This window comes from Canis lupus, chromosome 14 (assembly GCF_011100685.1).
Source record: "Canis lupus familiaris isolate Mischka breed German Shepherd chromosome 14, alternate assembly UU_Cfam_GSD_1.0, whole genome shotgun sequence".
NCBI classification, from domain to species: Eukaryota; Metazoa; Chordata; class Mammalia; order Carnivora; family Canidae; genus Canis; species Canis lupus.
Window position 1 is genome coordinate 23,058,138 of NC_049235.1, and position 22,127 is coordinate 23,080,264.

Below are 22,127 nucleotides of genomic sequence, written 5' to 3' on the forward strand. Positions count from 1 at the left end.
CAGTATTGTGAAAACTCTCTAGCTACAAACAAAAAGGCAAGTAATACAAATTTTTCTTTAATACGAATTTTAAAGGCATAGCTGAAGTCACAGGGCTCCAAAACAAAAGGAGAGTGGAACATAGAACTGATGCTATGGCCATCCTGGGTGAAGAGTGTGGTTGTTTGGTGGAAATAAGTCTAGAAAATCTAAGAGAACTGGGAGCAAGGATTTTGGCTCACTCAATGGAAAATGAGGACAGAATTAGAGCTGAGATCTCCGCGTAAAGCTAGGCTCTGTGCTGGGCACAGACCCTGCTTAAGATTCACTCTCTCTCTCTGCCCCTCTACACCTCCTACCCCCGTGCACACTCTCTCTCTTAAAAAAAAAAAAAAGCCTATGGTCAGTATATTATTTTTAGGATCAGATACCAATACTGATGACATTTCAAGCTTGTTAGCTAAAAGCACATCTTAAAAGTTCAATAACCAGGGGCACCTGAGTGGCTTCGTTGGTTAGGCATCTGACGTCGGCTCAGGTCATGATCTCAGAGTCCTGGGATCCATCCCTACATCGGGTGCCAACAGGTGCATGAAGCGCACAACAGCCACACTGGGTCCCTATTGGGTTCTGTGCTCAGTGGGGAGTCTGCTTGTCCCTCTGGCCCTTCCCTGGCTCGTGCACATGCTCTCTTTCTCAAATATATAAAATCTTTTCTTGAAAGTTCAATAACCATATATACATACATGTAGATATATGCATACACGCATGTGTATATAAAAATACACACACATATTCTTATACGTAGGTGCTTTCTAGTTAGATTTTTTTAATATTAAATTTTGAGGGCTCTTTATACAGTTTTAATATAAATCCTTTGTCAGATGTGTGGTTTGCAAATACTTTCTCCTGGTCAGTAGCTTTTCTTTTCACCCTTTTAACAGAGTTACAGGACAAACACTTTCACTGTCCATGAGTCCAACTAATCAATTTTTTTCTTTTTTGGATCATGTTTTTTGTGACATGTCTAAGAAATCTTCACTAAGCAGTAGGTCCCAAAAATTTTCCCTCATGTTTATTTCAAAAGTTTTATAGTCTTATATTTCACACTTAAGTCTGAGCCATGTTGAGTTCCTTTTTTATAAGGTGTGTGTGAAACTTACTTAAGTTGAGGTTCAGTTTTTTGTGTGTATGGATATCCAATTGGTTCAGCACCATTTGTTGAAAAGTTATGCTTCCTTCATTGAATTGTTTTTGCATTTTTATCAAAAAAAATCAGTATGTGGGTCCATGCCTGGGTTCTCTATTCTATTCCACTGATCGTGTTTTTACAATTCTCCAGATCTGCACAATCTTGATTACTAGAGCTACGTGAATAAAACACTTTCTTCAACTTTATTTTTCTTTTTGAAAATTGCTTTTAACTAATCTGGCTCCTTTGACTTTCTATATAAATTTTAAAATAATCTCATCCATATCTATAACAAAAATCTTACTGAGATATTTACAAAGACTTGCATTAAACCTTAAATCAATTTAAGGAGATTGACAGCTTTATGCTGTCAAGTCTTCAATCCATGAACATGGTATGTCTCTCAATTTATTCAATATTCTTTTATTTCTTTCATCAGTGTTTTGCAGTGTTTAGGATGCAAGTCCTATATATTTTTATTAGATTTATACCCAAGTATTTCTATTTTTAATGACTATAAATGCTATTATATTTTACATTTTTATTTCTATGTGTCCGTTTATAGAGTATAGATATAAAATTAAATTGTCTGTTCTCTCTATCTATGCGATTGGTTTGTGTTTTTTTGTTTGTTTGTTTGTTTGTTTGTTTGTTTGTTTGTTTGTTTTTAAGGTTCCACATATAAGAGAGACCATATGGTATTTGCCTTTCTCTGTCTGACTTATTTCAGTTAGTATCATGTCCTCAAAGTCCATCCACCATGTTGTTGAAAATGGCAAATGGCAAGACTTCATTCTTTTTTATGACTGAATAGTAACCCACTTTCCTATATATATCCAGTAGTAATCCATTATATATATTATATATAATTATATATATTGTGAGACATGAGATATGTATAGACAGAGATAATAATTTCTTTTTTTTTAAGATTTTTTTTTTTAATTTATTTGACAGAGAGAGAAAAGGAGTGCACACAAGCAGGGAGAGCGGTAGAAGAGGGAGAAGAAGCAGGCTCTCCACCAAGCAGGGAGCCTGATGCAGAGCTCAATCTCAGGACTGTGGGCAGACGATTAAACAATTTAGCCACCCAGGTACCCCAACAACTTCTTTACCCATTTACCTATTAACGACCATTCCGTTTGGTTCCCTATATTGGCTATTGTAAATAGCAATGAACATGAGGATGCATACATCTTTTAGTGGTTAATGGTTTTATTTTCTTTGAATAAATACCCAGAAGTGGAATGGCTGGATCATATAGTGATTCCATTTTTAATTTTTTGAGGAACCTCCATATTGTTTCCACAGTGGCTAGACTAAATTACATTCCCACCAATGGTGCATGAGGGTTCTTTTTTCTCCACATCCTCACCAACACTTGTTATTCTTGTATTTTTTTAACAGTCATTCTAGCAGATATGAAGTGACATCTCATTTTGATTTTGATTTGCATACCTGTTGGCCATTTGTACATCTTCTTTGCAAAAATATCTACTCAAGTCTTCTGCCTGTCCTTCGATTGATTTTTTTGTTGATATTATTGAGTTGTATGAGTTCTTTATATATTTTGGATATTATAAGATACATGATTTGAAAATATTTTCTCCCATTCTGTAGATTGCCTTTTATTTTGTTGATGGCTTCCTTTAATGTGCAGAAGCTTTCTGGTTTGATCTAGTACAGATTTGTTTATTTTTGCTTTTGTCTTTTTTTTTTTTTTTTTTTTTTTTTTTTACTTTGGGGATTAAATTTGAAACATCATTGCTAAGACCTATGTTAAGGAGCCTACTGCTCATGTTTTCTTCTAGGAGTTTTATGGTTGTACACTCAAGACTCAAATCCATTTTGAGTTAATTTTTGTGTATGGTATAAAATAGTGGTCCAGTTTACCCAATATCATTTATTAAAAAGACTGTCCTTTCTCCAGTGTATATTCTTGGCTTCTTTGTTGTAAATTAATTGACCATATATGTGTGAGTTTATTTATGGGCTCTCTATTCTGTTCCATTGGTCTAGAGTCTGCTTTTGTGCTGTTTTGATTACTATAGCTTTGTGATATATTTAGAAATCAGAAAGTGTGATGCCTCCACCTTTGTTTTTCTTTCTTAAGATTGCTTTGGCTATTCAGGATCTTTTATGGTTCCATACAAATTTAAAGGTTGTTTGTCTGTTTCCATGGAAAATATCATTGGAGTTTTCATAGGGATTGCATCGAATCTGTAGATTGCTTTGGGTAGTATGGACATTTTAACAATATTAATTCCTCCAATTTGATCCAGTTGTTTTTATATTTACCTCAGTGAGTTAGTTACTATTCTTTTCTGGGAGAATAATGATGACTTGAAAAGCTAAGAGCATTTCTATACTAGGATAGTCATGTTTTATTCATTTCTTCTCCAGATCTCTTTTGACAGAAACACTTTTTTTTTCTTCTGCAAAAATAGTAAACTTCAAAGCTCCATAAGCTAGAAGCTGCAAATAGCGCAGGTATTACCTGTCTACCTTCATCAGTCCTAGTGTTAGAGTATGCTCATAAACTCATAAGCTGGATAATGAGCAAGGTCCTTATTCTCTTTTTTTTTTTTAAGGTCCTTATTCTCAATGATTTTCTCATGATTACATGAAAGTCAGTTACAAAGTATAGACCTTAGGCCTGAATCCAGTTCTCCTATCTCCTAGGAGATTTTGACACATGAGATCTCTTTCTTTCTTGGACAAGCTGATTAATCTTGTGAGAGATTTCAGTAAGAGAGAGAGAGAGAGAGAGAGCCAGTTGTACATATCGTGACATGCATGTGTGTGTGTGTGGCTCTATTTCAAGTCTTATGAAAAATAACACTTGGATCTGACACTTGCATATTTGTTGTCTTTTGCTATCCCCAAAGATGCAAGATGGGCTTAATTTAACCATTTAGTCTAACCACAAAAGGCACATGAGAACTATATTTGTACTTTCTATTCCATCTAAAATTTCTTGCTACTTACTGGCTGGCCTGGCTCACCAATGCCGATTGGTCCTGGTGCCCCTGTTCTTCCTTCCTGACCTCTTTCCCCCTAAGAGAAAGAAATATCAAATGAAGATTTGAGTTTTTAAAGAAAGAATAAACATAGCACAAGATACTCTGGAGATTTCAACAAGGATATGTATTGCACAATAGTCAAGCTTTTCACAATCATAAAGATAAAAATTCTGGAGGAGGAGAAATGGCTGAAATTTAAGGGAACAAATTACTCTAAAATGTTCATCATCCCTTCTTGTATAAGTGCCATACACCACTTTTAGCTTTCAGAAGCTATTGTGTAGCAATTGGAAGGATGGACTGTATTCAATTCATTTGAGTTACTGAAAGGACCAAGCTAACAATGCTTGTGCTGTTCCCTGCTCTTCTCACCATCATCCTGGAATGCCATCCTCTTCTTGTCCTCATTCCGTTCCATTTTACCTTTCCTTTCAGCCGTTTCACGTTTGATCTCCTTCAGAATCTTTTTCTGATCACCTTGCCAATACAAACTCCATCTTCCCTGGAGTCTCAATATGCTTACTGTTTAAATGCTATCCATGGTGATACTTGATTATATTAGATGTGCCTGTTTTGTACCACTCTCTATTTTAGTCCCGCATCAAAGTCTTATTGTCCCAATGACATAGAAAAGCCATTTAAAATAAGCACTTCTGTTCTGTGACATCCTGCATGATACAGAGCACTCCAGGGTGTTGGATATTCTGATACTTTCTAGTTCCCTACAAACCTTTCTATCAACACTTACTTATTCAGTGTGGTGGTCTTTCTGGTTTCTGCACCTCTATGCTTATTTAATGTGAACAGGTGATAGTTCATATGTTAAGATGTTTCACATCCCAATATCACTCTTGCATGTTAACATTTAAATTCCATGAAAACTCAACAGAACTAGATGTACATTGGCAAGACGGTGGGTATTTGGAGGCAAGGCAAATTTTTTATACCAATCGAATAAAAAAAATACATTGTGGTAACTGCCCCAGTGTCCAAGCACCCAGACTGTAAGTACCTTCGATACACAGCCTCTTTGCATCTAGAGGGCAAAGCTGAGCAGAGTTTGAATAACAGCATCGCCAACTCCTGTAATAAATTCAGTACTCATTAATGGGAAAAGGCAAGACTCAGTACCTTAATACCTTGCTGTCCAATACCAGGGGCTCCTGGAGGACCATCAGGACCAGGGGGACCTGCTTCACCCTGGAGGAAGAAACAGTTACACATTAGGTCAACTCAACAGTATTTGTTGAACAGATCTTACATGGAAAGTGATGCAGTAGGAGCTTTGAGGGCAAATCTAAGTGAGATCTGGGACATAATCACTGTCCTCAAAGTCTTTATAATCCAGTTGGAAGGACAACATAGATCCAGGATTGAATTAACCACCAGACACAGCAGGCACAGTATCTAGGGTCCATGAATGTGTTTCCATTTTAATGTTTAAAATCAGAATAAAAAATTAAAAAATAATAATGGTGAATACATAACAATGAATCCAGTCTAGATTAAATTTGTCTTTCTGCCAGCTCAGTTGTAATATATAATTTTTAACATTTTTTTATGGAAAAAGAGGCCCACAAAAGCAAAAATTTTTAGGATCCTGCCGCCCTCATTTGTTTGCTCAACAAATATTTATTCTGTCCTTCTGACAGACACATTTGTCTCCTACTCAATGACCATCCTTTCCTTTCTTTTCCTCCTTACTATTAGAACTCTGACCTCTTCATGTCCATGAATAGCTATTCTTCACACTCAGGGCTGTAGGATGAATGATAATTGGTTCAATGCAAGTCTAGAATCTCCTTTCCCTTTGCTACTGGCTGGTCCTCTGGCTTAGTTCCAACAGATGAGATATGGGGATGTTATTAGGTACAAAGAGAAAGCTTTTGCCTCTACTTCTTCTTTCCTAGTTGGAGATATGGTAGCTGTCTTGTAACCATGAGGTAACAATCTCTCAGACTAATGCTAACCATTGAAGAGGATGATGCAGAAAGACATTTTTAACTGCCCTAGCTCCTGGAAAACCTCACTGCACTCGATCAAGCAAAACCTCATTGAGCTATCTACCTTCAAACCTTCTGTTTAATAAACAACAAGAATTCTTATGGTGTAAGCCACAATTAATCAAGATGTCTGTTATTAGAAGCCAGGTGCATTTTCAATTAATAGTCTGCTATGTGGCAGGCCCATCCTAGAATTCAAGCATCACAGAACTGAACACTGATGCACTCAAACTTCTACATTTCATGAGTGAGGAACCTGAGTCCCAGGGAGGTTACATGGCCTTCCCAAACTCACACTCAGTATCACCCACAGGAACATGGCTCTTCAGGTTTCTCAAATTTCTGGTTGTGTGGCATGTTGATAGGGGAAAGCAGAGTGGCTATTGATTACAATTTCTTTTTCTTATTTTTTTCTGTTTACCAAAATAATGTATCTTCATTATAGAAAATTTGCTATAATTATCCATTTATAACAACTACTGATTTCTGGTACATTTCCTTCTAGTTCTTTATGTACACGACATACCTCTATTTTATGTTGAAGAAGATTTCTAAATCCTCTCATATTTGAGTTAATGAATCCTTGCCATTTAAAATTTCATCCAACTTACAGATTTCTCTCTTCTCTTCATCCTTGTGTTAAGCAACAATAAAACGGAACAAGAAGTTGAGACAAACTTTCTCCAGATTGAGGCGAACGAAAGAATTGTCACCAATGTTAAAGACTCAATTTTCCCTGGAGGCTTGTGATTTTGAAGAGGACTCTTACTAACTAAAGCAATGTCCTATTGATATGGTAGGGGCATTATTTTAAGGAAGTCTATGGACTTTAATCAATTGCAAAAGGGAAAAAGAAGCGACAAGAAGAGGGGTCAGAGTCAAATCAGCTCCCCAAAAGATATGCCCAGGCTCAAAATCATAACAAAGAAAATCTGTCACAAAATCTGTTGATTGTTAGAGTTTATGATGCTTTGGCATTTGAGTGGACTGGATCTAAAGGTACATTCAGTTCGTTCTTTCTTTCTTTCTTTCTTTCTTTCTTTCTTTCTTTCTTTCTTTCTTTCTTAGATTTTTATTTCTTTGAGAGAGAGAGAGAGAGAGAGACCACAAGCCAGGGGGAGAGGCAGAGGGAGAAGCAGACTGAGCAGGGAGATCAATGCGGGCCTTGATCCCATGACCCTGGGATCATGACCCAAGCCATGATAAGCTGCCTAACCGACTGAGCCACCCAGGCACCCCCAGTTCATTCTTTTAAGTATAAGTCAATTTGGCAGATAAATCAACTTGAATTTTCCCTTTAAAATTCAAAGTTGTACTTATTATTATATGTATATTAAATGTTCTGGAGCAGCCAGATAATCACCATTCTTAGCTGTTACTTGGTCTTGGCCATGGAATTTCTCCACAAATAATATTAGACATAAAGTTCTCCCAAATTTGGAGCTGTTCTCTCTCTCTCTTTTTTTTTTTTTTTTTTTTTTTGGAGCTGTTCTCTTGACCTCAAAGGTTAAGTGGTAGAGAATATTTGGCTTCCTAATTTAGATTCCAAATTTTCACTTCAAAGAAACTTTTTCTTAAAATTTCCTGTGCCACACCCTTGTGAGTTATATTGTATGTGGGTGATGGTTTCCATCACTTAGCAAAGGAACACCAAGCATTTAGTATGTCGGGAATAATGGAGTAAACACAAAGAAGTTTGTGGCACAGTCCCTAAACTCAAAGGCCTAGTTTAAGAGATAAAAAACACCATTAGAATAATAATAACATAAGTCCCTAAGTTCCCTTATTCTATTCATTCCCCATCCCTTTTATAATAATTAGGTTCTGTAATGAATCAGAAGGCTTTTAAGTATCATATCTATCATATATCATATATTATATATACATAGTATATATTTGGAGGAGAATTTGAGTTTTTTAAGTAGTGGAAGCTCTGTGCTACTTAGTACTTTTCTATATGCTTGATTTAAAACAAACAAGAGCCTAGGATGGTGAGAAGGTTTCCTCTAACTAGGGACAAGGAATGGGTTCTGTTGTTAACTTGAAATGTGTGAATCAGGAAAATCAATAGGAGAAGCAACTGTCTTATCCTTAAACCCATGTGCTTCCTTTAGCTTTGGTCAAGTACCAATTCCCACTGAGCGATTTCTCAATACTGCTTTTTTGAGAAGGTGCAGAGATCTGAAGGTTATAGAGGGACCACTTTCCCTTATCTTGGCATAGCTCAGTAGCAACATAGCTTCACCTTTCAGTTGCTTAAAAAAATTTCTCAGGAGCTTAGCCTCTCACCATAAGGCTTGCACACCAGTATTGGTCTACAATTAATGTTTATCCCTTTCATACTTCTCCTTTCCCTTTCCTACAAGATTCCTGAGGTAATAAATAAAGTGGTCTTGATTGTAACATACCATCACCAGGTAAGACAGAACAGGAAGAGAAGAATTAGCACTCTATTAACAATGATTTTCTGAAAATTCACCAAGGCCATATTGCCCATTATTCCTACCCCAACCTTCACCAGTAAGTACAAATACACAGAGAGAGATTTAATGGCTCTAGTACTATTTGTTATTTCTCTACTTCACTTTTTTTAACCATCAGAAGCATATCCAAAGAGGACTGAGTTAAAGTGAATAGCTCTGGAAGGGGTCTGTTTCTCATGACCTCCATATGAGTGTAAGCACAGGTAGGAACATTGAGAAGGACAAGTAAACCACTTTGATCTTCCTCAGAAATTAAGGATGCCTATGTGATGGGCCCCAACATTGAAAGAAGATGATGTCTTTTTTTTTTAAGAAGATGATGTCTAATAAAACCTAGTATTTTCAAGTACTATCCTGATACTTTATATACATTATATCACTTACTCTTCTAATAATCTTAGGAAACGGTTATTTTTTCCCTCTATTTATGATATGGTATATAATCACCATGTTTTAATCCAATTTTCAACATGCATAGAATCACAAGGGAAAAAAAACATGGCTTTTTTATTCAGTCTAGTTGAATCCTGGCTCTATAATTTACTAACAGTTTGAGCTTTTGCAAGATCTCCATATGCAAAATGAGGATAATTATATCTACCTTGCAGCGTTGTTGAAAAGATGAAAGATACTGTCTATAAAACATCTAAGTCACGACTAATCACATTATAGCTGTTTAATTTGTGTGGATTCAATTGTTACTCACTAGACTTTCATAAAGCATCACCCTGGTACTGCGTACCCAGTTACATAATTATAGACATAAATCAGAGTACACCTGCACTTTGTAGACACTTACAATCTGGCTGGAGAAACAAATGAGTATAAAAAAATACAAGCATGCAAGTTAGTGATAATAAAGGTATTAAGAGAGGATATAAGACTCTGAGGCAGAAATGTTCAATTCTACCTTAAGGAATTGGAAAAGTTTCATATTGCAGAGGAGATATTTGCTCTGAACAAAAAAGGTAGGATTCATATCTAATCTGGTAGAGAAGAGGAACAAAAGTTCAGAAAAGGAAAGAGTATGAAGCATAAAATAATTCAGGGATGACCAACAGCTCTGTAGGCTCAAGTGGACTTATTCTTGTGAATAAGCCAACAATAGGGTCACTGTCCATAGCAGTGCCATTTACTAGAAATATACACTGAGCCACACATATAATTTTAAATTTTCTAGTAGCCACATTAAGAAAGTAATAACATAAAAAAGAAAGTAATAACATAATAACATTTTACTTAACTCAATATATCTAAAATATTATCATTTCAAGATATAATCAATATAAAAATCTTATTAATGATTTTATTATTTCTCACACATGTCTTTGAAATCCTATGTGTATTTAACAATTATAGCACATCTCCATTTAGACTAGCCATATTTCAAGGGCTCAACAACCACAAGTTGCTACTGTATTGAACAGGGCAATTTAGGAGTAAGGAGGCCAGAGGCTCAGGTCACAACCATGTTGAGGACCAACAATTAAGTAGAGTGAGAGTGGAAGAACACAGAAATGTCTTGTGGGGAGTTGAGGAAGACAGTGGCTGAGAAAAAGAAATGGAAACTTCCAAAAATAGTGTGACAGAAGTCAGGAAAGAGATTTTCAAAAGGAACTCATTTCCAAAGACAAACTCCTACCCTTCCCCTCGCAGCCTGATCATCTTCCAGCATTCTCTGAGGAAAGAGCACCAAATCCCTCCATGAGTCAAGCCAGAAGGAGTCATTCTTGATACCTCTCACTCCTTTACCCACCATATGTAATGCATCACCAATGCTTTTCCGTATGCCTTCTATTTCTGTCTCAAATCCATCTACCTCTTGAATCCTCTACCATGTCTCTACAGTCTACTTCAAATCAATATCACCTCTTGTTCAGACTATAACTAAGTCTTTAGTACCCTACACACATCCATTGTAGCATACTTTAATTTATCCACCCCTGCCCCCACTGCTGCCAGCACAGTCTTTTAATTTTAGTTTTAGGTTCAATCTGAGTGAAACAATTCAAAGCCTTTCCTTTTGCTCTTAGGAGAAAGACAGAGGTCCTTACAAAGCTTATGAGCCCCTACATGGTGTGGGTCCTACCGCCTTTCCAGTCCCTTTTGTAACTAGTTGCTTCTTCGCTCATCACCCTAGCAGCATTGGCCTTTGTTCAGTTTCTTGTGCTTGCCAGGCTCCCTTCTGCCACAGGATCTTAGCACATGCTATTCTATCCAGGATGTTCTTATTTTCCTTTTTCCTAGTCAACCCTTACTCATCCTTCAAATCTTATTTTAAGCAGCACAGCTTCAGAGAGAGCTTCTCTGATTAAGCGTAATTCCTATTCTAGAGGGACTGATAGCACCATTTTCCTCTTTTTCTGACTATTCATTATAATTAAAACTCTGTATTTAGTCAATATGTCTCCCCCAGATTGTGGGGACAATGTCAACTTTGCACTGTCAATGCTTAGCTAATTGATAACATTCACTCAATAATCCAAGGCAGCAAACATTTACTGAGCAGCAAGCAACCTGGGAGCAGATCCCATGCTAGTTGCTGGAGGTGAACAAAACAGGAAACAAACAGGTCTGAGTTGGGGGAGTTGGGAATCTGGAAATGCTCTTTTGGAGTTCCTTTGGTTTAGTTAGGTTTTCAACCAAGAGCAATGATATATAAATCACATAGTGATACCAAGTACCTATAACAGTTTCTCCTGCAAACTTATCCAGGTAAAATTAAACATACCTTTTTCAGCTGAAGGAATAATGAAATCCCAATTGATGGTCTAATGTTATACTGTATGGGAAGTTCAGCTAGAGATACCCAACATGCCTTATTCTGAGCATCAGCAAAGTTAACATCTTTTCCTGCTATAAGATAATAAATAATGAATGGTTGTCTAAGACTGAATGTTTTAAGGACAGAAAATTATCTTTTCTTGAATAATACAGTTATGAACAATTTAATCATACTTTGGGGTTTTAACATTAGGAAAGACATCTTAGCAACTTCTTTCTGTGTTACTTCTCAAATATGTGTAGCATCAACTTTAATATTTTAAGTCTTGTGACAAATATTCTCATACTTTCTAAATGGAAGAAAATGGTGGATGAGCATTTTGTAGGTGCAGAATGATTCAAGTATGGCCAAGATACAATCTCAGCTGAAACTCAATGTGGTGACGACTACATACAAAGATTTAGGAGAAAAGTCAAGAAAGGTCCTTTATGGAGGGGAAAGAAAGAAGTGGGTGTTGGGAGGCAAGACACTAACATTTATCAAATACTTGCTAAATCAAGCTCTATATTTAGTACCTAATTTCTCTTATTTCAGAGAAGTGTTATAAGCAGCTTATTTTAGAAATCATTTCAGGCTAGATTTTTTCCTACATTAATAAAAGCTAGTTGTAAAATACTTAGCTGCTTAATTATTATCAACACATATGGCAGTTACTATGATTAACTCATATAATCTCCAAAACAACTCTTAGGAGGTAGGTGCTATTATTAACCCATTACATGAATGAGAAAACTGTGGCCTGGGGAGGATAAGTAACTTGCCCAAATCACAGAACTAACACAATAAAGGGCTGGGTTTGAATCCCAGAAGTCTTGTTTTAGAACCAGTGCTCGAGCCACCATGCAAAACTGCCTCTCAAGACTTTTCAATTCTTCTTGAATTATTTCAAAAATCACTTGATCGCAGAAAAAATCCATATCTTTGTTACAGGATGGAAAGCACAAAAGTCAGATAGTTACAATCTGCCCGTTGTGAAAGATCCATCACATGAAGACAAAGGATCTTTAAAATAAAATGCAAGCCAAGAGAAAATACACTTTTACAAGCCAATTCACATGTCATTTCAGGCATTTAAGCCTACTGGATCAGTATTACCACTAAATTAGTGGTAAAGGTCATATAAATTATAATCGCCAATATTGTGACCTCACAGTGTAGGTCTACACATCAGTTATTAACCAACTGCACTGAGTTTGAAACCATCATTATTTCAAATCTCCAACTGCAATCTTTTTTGAATACCATTTATGCAGATAAGAGAAAAGATGACAGTCCACCTACTCCACCTATTTATACTCTCCAAAGGAGAAAAAAATACTCCATGGTAACAAAAAAATCAGTGAAAATTGTAGTATTGTACCAGATCTAGTAACTCACCTCCTTTTCTTTATTGCTATTAGGTTAAACCACGTGAAGTTGATAATATTCAACCATAGTTGACCTACAAAAATGGCATTCATATGGTTCAATATACCAGGAAAGTCATACTTCAACATATATAATAAAATCTAAAGAATTCTGTGTCATTGTCCCTAAAAAGAAGGACTGCTCAGCAGCCCATCAGGAGAACTTTTAAAAATCTCAGCTCTGATGGACATTCCTTGAATTTATACCATCATAAAAAAAGCCTTACTCTTGGGATAAACTTAATATTCCCTGTCGCAATGCTATTGCAATTTACTTGAATCAAATAGGTACATTAATGTGTTTGTTTTTGTTTTTGTTTTTAATTGTGACATCCCTCTGAAGACCCTATAGTAAGATTCAGTTCCATGTTGCCCAGCTTGACTGGTCAGGTAGTTTAGACTCAGCACCTTTATGTTAGCAGCATTTTGGGTTTCTTGATCCATTAGAGGTTTTTCTTTTTTTTTTGATCCATTAGAGTTTTTACTTTGGCAGTCTCTGTACGTGTGCACACGCACACACACATGCACACACACGGTATACCTGCCTGCTGAGAACCATATGTGTCAGAGATTTGGGAATGAAAATCATCTACCTTGAAGCCATTGGCTGACATCCCACATGTTCTGGCAGCCACTTCAAGTTGTCACTATCAGTTGTCTCATGTCAAATGAGTTAATAAGCTCATTTAGAGTCCTGGTGGGCAGATGTGCATGCAGGTCAAAGTCCTTTCCACGACAAGAATTACTGGATTACTAATGAATTTTCTTCCCTTTAATTAGGCTCAGGACAGAAATAGCATTTAAACTTTGACATCTCTGAAGAAAAAAGCATTCAGATAGTTTGGCAGCTTGGCTCCAATCTTCATTAAATAGATATTTATAATTAAAATTGTAAAGAGATCTCTCACACTGAGCAGTCACAACCTTGTTCAAAGTAGTAAGCTGCCAGGGGAACCAGAGGCCCATCATTGGTTTGGGACAATTGGAAAGGTTGACACGTTCAAGTACCCTGCTTTACGTGAAGCAAAAAATATAGTCATTCTGTTAAGAGGACCATGAACTTAAAAAAGTTTTCTGTTTGACTAATATTCCATTCTAGGAATTGTTGATGTCTATGTAGGTTTCACCTGGTTTGTTTCCCATCAAGTTAGAAGAATTATATCCTACTTCAAATCATGATTTTTTATGATTGAAAGCAACATTATGATGTCAGGAGATTGTTAGGTCTTTGAATTGTGTGAGAGCTGAAATAAAACTACACAGTGTGCTTGTTTGAAGAGGCAGTTTAAAATCCTTCATACTTGTTCATATCTGTGGTGTTGAACTACTTCCAAGCCATAATTAAAATATTAGTTACATTTAGTGGATTGATCTTCTAAAGCTGTTATGCTAACATTGAGTCAAATCAAGTATTTAAATAATGAATAAAGCAAGAATGTATTTTTAAGACTACTAAAACTTCGTTAATGATAATTCTGTTCCAGCAAAACTAGTGCTGTTATAGAAAACATGAGACTCTAAGTTATATATTTAAAACTGTAAAAAAAATAAAAAATTAAATCCCAAGTCTACTTGCCTCTCTTAGAAAAAAGTGGAAGTATAGGGACAGTTGGTTAAGCATCTGCCTTTGGATCAAGTCATGATCCCAGGGTCCTGGGATGGAGCCCTGCCTCTGGCTCTCTGCTGAACAGGGAATGTGTTTCTCCCTCTCCCTCTGCCCCTCCACCCACCTGGGCTCTCTCTCTCTCTCTCTCTCTCAAATAAAATCCTTGAAAAAGTGGAAGTACAAGAACACATCAGATTATTAAATGCACAAAAGCTTTTGATGGGTTATGTCAATGCTGTCCTGTTTCACTTTATTATCCCAATATCTTGGAAGAATGGTCAGGATTCCTGGCTATTGTATTCTTCTCCCTTTTCACTTCCCCAATCTCTCTATCAAAACTGTTCCCTTACAGATTTCCAATAACTTCAAAGTTGATGCACTAAATGACTTTTAGGTTCCTGCCTGTTTGACTTGTCTACAGTATGTAACTGTTGACAACTCATTCCATTTAAATATACATCTTCCTATTCATTCAACAAATATTTCTTTGTCCTATATAGTACTTTTTTCTCTGAGATATAATAATAGTGCTCCTTACCCATTGTCACTAGATTTATTTTTTAAAACAGTAAAGGACCTGCATATATTTATCCAATTCCCTTGCTAGTGGCTCATATCTTGAAAAGGCTAGTCATATTTAAAGGCAGAATGCATAGAAGCTAAAAGGAAACTATTAGCTACCAAAAAGATGTGCATGTGCATTCCTGGTAGCTATTACAAAGGTTGACAACCAGTGCTCTTTTAAAAATCGACCTCTTTCCATAGGACATTTTGACGAAAACAGGATGTTGTGTAGAGATCCTATGTTTACAGTTTCAACTTTAGGATTTGTACTTTTAGTTCTTAGTCACTTCTTTAGAAGAATACTAGCTACTTGAAAAATACATACCATGCTTGGAAACCTCAAGAAATTAGATGAATCCTTGACAAAGTTGGATAAGGAAGAAGAGAGCGTACAAAAATCATGGTGTGATGCAGAACCATGGTATGTTCTGCTTGATTTGTCCTCACTCCTCTTGAAACATAGGTTCCATTTATTCATTGATACAAGATCCTTTGTTCATTTTGGATGGATAAATGAATGCTGGATTCACTGGAGATTATTTACCCTCATCATATCTATTTATTAAACTGGACAAGGCTGCTATTTCTCTGTGGATTTTCTTGACATCTCACAAATAAAAGTGAGTTAAGACAAATCTTATACGTAAAAGGCCTTTTAGTTTCTCACACTTGTGTGTAGCACAAGAAGAAAAATCTAAGGGGAGAAAAATCCTGAAGGAAATATATGAATATCCTGGAGTAAAACAATAGAAGAAGTTATGATAGGCAAGGTTATGCATCCATTAGCATAAGTTACTATAGAATATAATATCATGGTATTTGTAATTGTTGGAGGATTAACATGTGGTACTTGGACTTGGAAAGCACATCAGGAATATTTCCTACTGCTCTTGTACCACTAAAGCTCTAGCAGTACTAGGATACCCCACTAGCCCTAAAGCTCTGGTAGTACTAGGATACTCCAACATGTCACAAGCTATTTTCTGCTCATACCACAGTGAACAGGCCCTCATCCCAGGAGCACAAAGAGAGTCTTGGAAAGAGCCGATTTGCAGAGATTTGAGAAGGAAACACCCTTCCAAAATAACCTCAAAAAGACATCAAGAAATGGCAAAAATTATCTAATGTGGTTTTGGCACACCCAGCATTCTACTGTGTTTATTTGTACAAAACTAATTTTGTAACTTGTTCTCTGTGATTTGAAAGCCCTGCCAATTTTGAGCCATTTTTTTTTCTAGTTATTAGAGAGCCCATTGTAGGGCCAGATGGGATTGCAACCTGAACCACCACAACAGCCCTTAGAAGTCGGCATAGGACTCTCAGGTACTCAATTTTTACTAAGAGCACAGTGCTCTCTCCAGAGTTATAATATTTTCCTTTTGGTCCTAGGGATAAGGCTCTTGTGTGATTATAATGCTAATTGATTTTAGAGACTGATGGAATGTTCTTATGAATGCCACTGCATGACCTTCATATACGAGGGAGGCTGAAGTGGCATTAGAGCCACAGCTTCATTTTGAGAAATATCTATGTTTTGTTTCTAAGACAACAAGGTCATTCAGGGCAGAACACTTTACATATGGAAAATATTAATGACAGAAATGATTTGTGAAACTGGGCCTGCATCACATTTTTCCTTGATTTATCCCATGCTATTTTTCCCCCTTTTGTTCTTTGACCACCTTTCTGCAAACCCTTTGTTGAAGAAAATCCAACTACTAGAGCAATAGCATGAGACTGTAGCTCATGAGAGAGATCATTCATAAATTCAAAGGCATAGGCCCCATCTAGAAACTCTTATGGAATCTTTGCAAATATAACAAGTCTAAAGTTTTCTGTTTGAAGGTCTCTTAAAAGAAAAAAATATTTGAAATGTATATTACTGTTTTCTTTTCCCCATGCAATTCCCTTCCTTCTCTTCCTACATCTTCAGATGAACAGTATAACCAAATAGAAATGCACCTCTCAACAGACTGTTGTTTCTAGCTAGAGTACAGGAGAAGGGAGACAGATGTAAATTCCATACTGTCCAAAAAATACATTTATCTCAGGTCAACTATGCAGGAAATTCAGCAATATCCCTAAGGAGGTAAATATAAATTGGTGATGAAGAGCAGGCTGGCTGGGTTTGAATCCTGACTCTATCCCTTACTAGCTATACAGACTTGAACCCATAGCTTAAACTCTCTCTGTTTGAATAGCCTAATCTGTAGCATGGAGGTAAGACTAGATCATGCCCCAAAAGGTAGCAGTATGTTAAGTGAGTCTTTAAAATTACATATCTGTACATAGTAAATATACAATAAATGTTATTGATTATTATAGAAGTTTCAAAATAAATAATCCTCCCCGTGCCCATGAGAAAATACAGAATTACTAGATTTTAGAGAATTTTTTGCACAAATTGCAACAGCAATTTCTTAAAAATATTTTGTAATAAAATTGTAATGCAGGAAAAGAAATGTCATTATAAACATAACATTATTTCCAGATTGAGGAAAAAAGTATATTAAGCCTTTAAGATTTAGAAGTATGTTCTGAGACACAAGATGAAATTACTCCCTTAAACCTGACTTTTAAGAGAATATACTAATAAATTTATAAAATTTTAAAAAATTTAATGATTAATGCAACATGCATCTCTGGTTGACAGACCCAAAGAGAAGTAAAAATTAATAATAGTCTTTTTAAAAGATTTTATTTATTTATTCATGAGAGAGACACACAGAGAGAGAGGTAGAGACACAGAGGGAGGGAGAAGCAGGCTTCATGCTGGGAACCCGATGTGGGACTCTATCCCAGGTCTCCAAGATCACACCCTGGGCTGAAGGCAGTGCTAAACCACTGAGCCACCAGGGCTGCCCAAATTAATAATAGTCTTGAAGTATGAGTCAAGAGACTACTAAATTTGTGACCTTAAACAAGAAATATTGCTAGAAGGAAAAAGAAAAACTCACTCCCACTTCATTTGCTCCCAGCAACCCAGAATATGCTCTAGAAATTGACATCTTTTTCAATTGGCAATGAGCTTTGTGTATTCACCATATTCACCTGGCAGTGAATTTTGTGATTAAAATCCATCTGGTGGGGTGCCTGTGTGGCTCAATTGGTTAAGCATCTGCCCTTAGCTCAGATCATGATCCCAGGGTCCTGGGATTGAGTCTCACATTGGGCTCCTTGCTCTGCCCGCTTCTCCCTCTACCTCTGTCTGCTACTCCCCCTGCTTGTGCTTGCTTTTTCTCTGTGTCAAATAAAAATCTTTTAAAAATAAAATAAAAACTCAAGTGCTCAAGTGGTAATTTTATGTTATATATCCTTTAGCACAATTTGTTTTTATTTTGTAAAGATTTTATTTATCCTATTAGAGAGAGAGAATGCTGGCGGACGGGCAGAAGGAAAGAATCCCAAGTAAACTCCACCCAGAGTTGTGGAACCCAACTGGGATTCAATCTCTTAAGTGACTGAGCCTTCTTGGTGCCCCCTTTACCACATTTTTTTTTTAAATTTATTTTAGAGAGGACTTTAGAAAATTTGTGAAGTCCTCAAATACTTTTGGAAAAATTACTCCTCTTATGATGATGGAAAGTCAAGCATGAAATGTTCCAACTTCCCCTAAACTTTTTTTTTTTTCAAAAATTTTATTTATTCACTCATGACAGACACAGAGAGAGAGAGAACGAAAGAGAGACACAGGCAGAGGGAGAAGCAGGCTCCATGCAGGGAGCCTGACGTGGGATTCGATCCCGAGTCTCCAGGATCACACCCTGGGCTGAAGGCAGGCTCTAAACCGCTAAGCCACCGGGGCTGCCCGCAACCCCCCACCCCCGCCCCGCTAAAATCTTGACTATATTTACTCTTTCTAAGAATTAATGCACAATTGGAATTAAAAGCTAAATTTTGTCTAAATAAGTTTATGTTAAAAGAAAAACCTAAATAGTAATTGTATGAAATATGAATAGAAGTGAGCAAATGATGGTATGTTTTGATGGACTGCCACTAACCAACTCCTAAAGCTACCTGCCCTGCTCCTAACCCTCCACTGGGTGCTCTCCAGAGCTGATGAGCCTTGTTGTGCCTTTGCCTCAGGCAAGCCATTTGATATCCAGACTTTACTTCTCATTTTCCAAAATGAAAACTTTAGGCCAGTATAATCTCTAACATCCCTCGTGGCTCAGTCTATAATTCTACAGCTATTGCAAATTCCAAACCCCATCCCTGATTTTAAGCCTCTTTTTCACAAACATGAAAATTATCATCTTAGGTAACCAGAAAATCCGAGAAATAAGTGTGGACTGTCAAAATATTTTTTTTCTTGCTGCAGGATCTTATCTACAGCCAAAGCAATTTTATAAAAACTCCTATTCAGTATTCAAGAGATACGTTTCTTTTCCCCAGAGAGAATTAATCATAGGCAAAGACTGGAAAAGGCAGTTTCCCCTGATGAAGCTTAAGCACACTCCCGCTGAGAAGCTCATTCTATTTTAATTTGCCAATTAAAAGTGGCCTGGGAAATCACACATTGTTGTTATCTCATTAAAAATACTATACTTGTCACTCTCTTTCTTCTCCTTGGAAAATGAACACTCCGGCAGCTCAACTGCTCCCCACAGCTTAGATTTGATAGCACCTTTAAAAAATTGGCTGTATCCAGGGTCCATTGGGAATGGCATCTTCTGCTGTTCTTGCTGCCACAAATTCTAAGATCTCCACTCACAACACTGTTTATTGGAAATTTACTATATCCATGAAATTTACTAAGCATTGAGAAGAGTTTACAAGGTACTTAAGAGCTTGTTTTCAGCAAATTAATGGCCACTCTTATTGGAAAACAAAGCCTTATAACCAGGTCTTTTAAATATCCCAGCCATAGCATCTTTTGGCTCAGTTTGGCTCTTATTCAACCCCTCCTCATTTTGCCTGGTTATATGTCACATGACATTACAAGCCTGGTACTGATCGTTGAGATTGCACCCCTGTAGCGATCTTTTTTTATTATTATTATTTTTTTTTGTAGCGATCTTTAAAAGCTCGATTTTTGTTGGCATGACATTCATAAATCTCCTTCTTTCATAGACTCTATATTGAGTTGGTATCACATATGGGGAAACAGTGATTTAAATTGGTTATTTGTTACTACTTTTCAGTTTCTAATGAACCATAAAATGACTAAAGCACAGGAGTGAGAAGGAAACACTGCAAGATTCTGAATAATGACTCGTATTTAATAATACACCTTTGACTAATATGATAATGAATTATAAAGCTATGCCACTGACTTCCTGCATGTATTGGATGGAACACAATTCTGTGTATACACCTGAAGGTTATTATGGATTGCCAAAGATACACCCTCAAAGAGTCATTGACTTCTGCTTCATAAAAATACACATTAAAAAAAAAAAAACATTGATCACTATAGCTCATTAGGGGAAAGGCACTCTGCCTGTCTTTAATCGAAGGGTATGATTACCTTATTGCCTTGAAATCCCTTCGGGCCTGGATCCCCTGGAGGTCCACTAATGCCCTGTTCCAGGAATGAAAACCAAGAATTAGTTCTGTGTACCAAGGTCAACCAGGAATGAATTGTTCACTAGGGTCCCCAGTGTTGCTGAATTTAGAAGTCAAACTATGTATCTCAGAGCTGCATAGGAGTTCTGTGTGACTGAGAAGTGGAATGAGATGAAATTTCTCATGTCTAAGAGGCAACTTCTGAAATAGTACTTAAGCTGAGAGCAAACATATGTTCATGAGGTGTTTGCTTTCTTTTTCTTTTATTTTTTATTTATTTATGATAGTCACACAGAGAGAGAGAGAGAGGCAGAGACACAGGCAGAGGGAGAAGCAGGCTCCATGCACCGGAAGCCCGACGTGGGATTCGATCCTGGATCCCCAGGATAGCGCCCTGGGCCAAAGGCAGGTGCTAAACCGCTGCAGCACCCAGGGATCCCAGGTGTTTGCTTTCTAAGCCCGTGTTTCCAACCTTATCCCTGGGCTGGATGCCCTTTTGGAAAAATTTTGAATGAACAACAATTTTTTTTTGAAATATCTAAGGTGTTTATAACTAAAAGTTGGAGCTTCTGATGACTCCATGATAACCAGAGTTACTGCCCTGCCCTGACACAATTCCAGGCCAAAGAAAAGTAGGTGATGGTTAACTAGGTGCTGTTGAGAAAATCTTGGGTCAAGTTATAATTTTCAGTAGACTTTTTGAAATACATACACCTTCCCTCTACTCCCCGGAAACTTTAGACTAGGTAAATCCCCAGACTGGAAAAAAACTGATCTAAATTATTTTTTGAAATCCATAGACTATGTTTAACTTAAATAAATGCCTTTAAGTATTAGTCCATGTTACTGAGTACTAAGTACTTATAATAACGGAACAATACAAATACCATAATTTAGATAAAATGCATAGTTCTTCTAACTATATTACAGCAGCAAAGCAAAAATAGTTACCTCCTGTTTTTAATTGCTTTGGCTTTATCTGTCTTCTGAGACTCAAATTTTTAAACTTTTATCCCTCTACTAAGTAAATCCAGCTGCTGGTACCTATCCATGGGGAGCCTGAATTAGTTATTCAAAACACTGGATAGTGATTTCCAAACATTGTTGTACATTGGAGTCACCTGAGAATATGTAAAACTACTGATGCCTGGCTTCAATCCTTAGACATTCAGATTGAATTGGCAGAGAGAGCAAATGGGCAAAGTGAGTTTTATTTTATTTTTTTTCAAATTTTTATTTATTTATGATAGTCACACAGAGAGAGAGAGAGAGGCAGAGGGAGAAGCAGGCTCCATGCACTGGGAGCCCGACGTGGGATTCAATCCCGGGTCTCCAGGATCACGCCCTGGGCCAAAGGCAGGCGCTAAACCGCTGCACCACCCAGGGATCCCGCAAAGTGAGTTTTAAAAGCTTCCTAGGTGATTCTAATCCAGACATAGATTTGGTTTAGCTTCCTTACCTGAAGTCCTCTGGGTCCCTTTGGTCCATGTGGTCCTAACGATCCCTGTGAAATAAAATTAATAATAAGTTGCTCTAAATATTCATCTTCAAAGTACAATGATTTTAGATGGGGGAGAA

At 36.8% G+C, this 22,127-nt stretch overlaps 1 protein-coding gene and 1 long non-coding RNA gene across 5 annotated transcripts in view; one reads left to right on the forward strand and one right to left on the reverse strand.

Moving 5' to 3' along the window:
- Positions 1 to 22,127, forward strand: part of LOC119866411 — a 171,297-nt gene that overhangs the window by 134,172 nt on the left and 14,998 nt on the right. For 2 of the 3 annotated variants that reach the window (XR_005369437.1, XR_005369438.1), the window contains one exon: positions 2,129 to 2,265. This is a non-coding gene — a long non-coding RNA (uncharacterized LOC119866411). Of the gene's footprint in view, positions 1 to 2,128; positions 2,266 to 6,841; positions 7,090 to 22,127 lie in introns of those variants that run through there. The other variant, XR_005369439.1, reaches the window with a different exon arrangement.
- Positions 1 to 22,127, reverse strand: part of COL28A1 (collagen type XXVIII alpha 1 chain) — a 162,129-nt gene that overhangs the window by 109,706 nt on the left and 30,296 nt on the right. For both annotated transcript variants that reach the window (XM_038556895.1, XM_038556896.1), the window contains 4 exons: positions 22,009 to 22,053; positions 20,512 to 20,565; positions 5,326 to 5,394; positions 4,160 to 4,228 (listed from right to left, as the gene is read on the reverse strand). In XM_038556895.1, the coding sequence (XP_038412823.1) occupies positions 4,160 to 4,228; positions 5,326 to 5,394; positions 20,512 to 20,565; positions 22,009 to 22,053 (237 nt within the window). The remainder of the gene's footprint in view (positions 1 to 4,159; positions 4,229 to 5,325; positions 5,395 to 20,511; positions 20,566 to 22,008; positions 22,054 to 22,127) is intronic.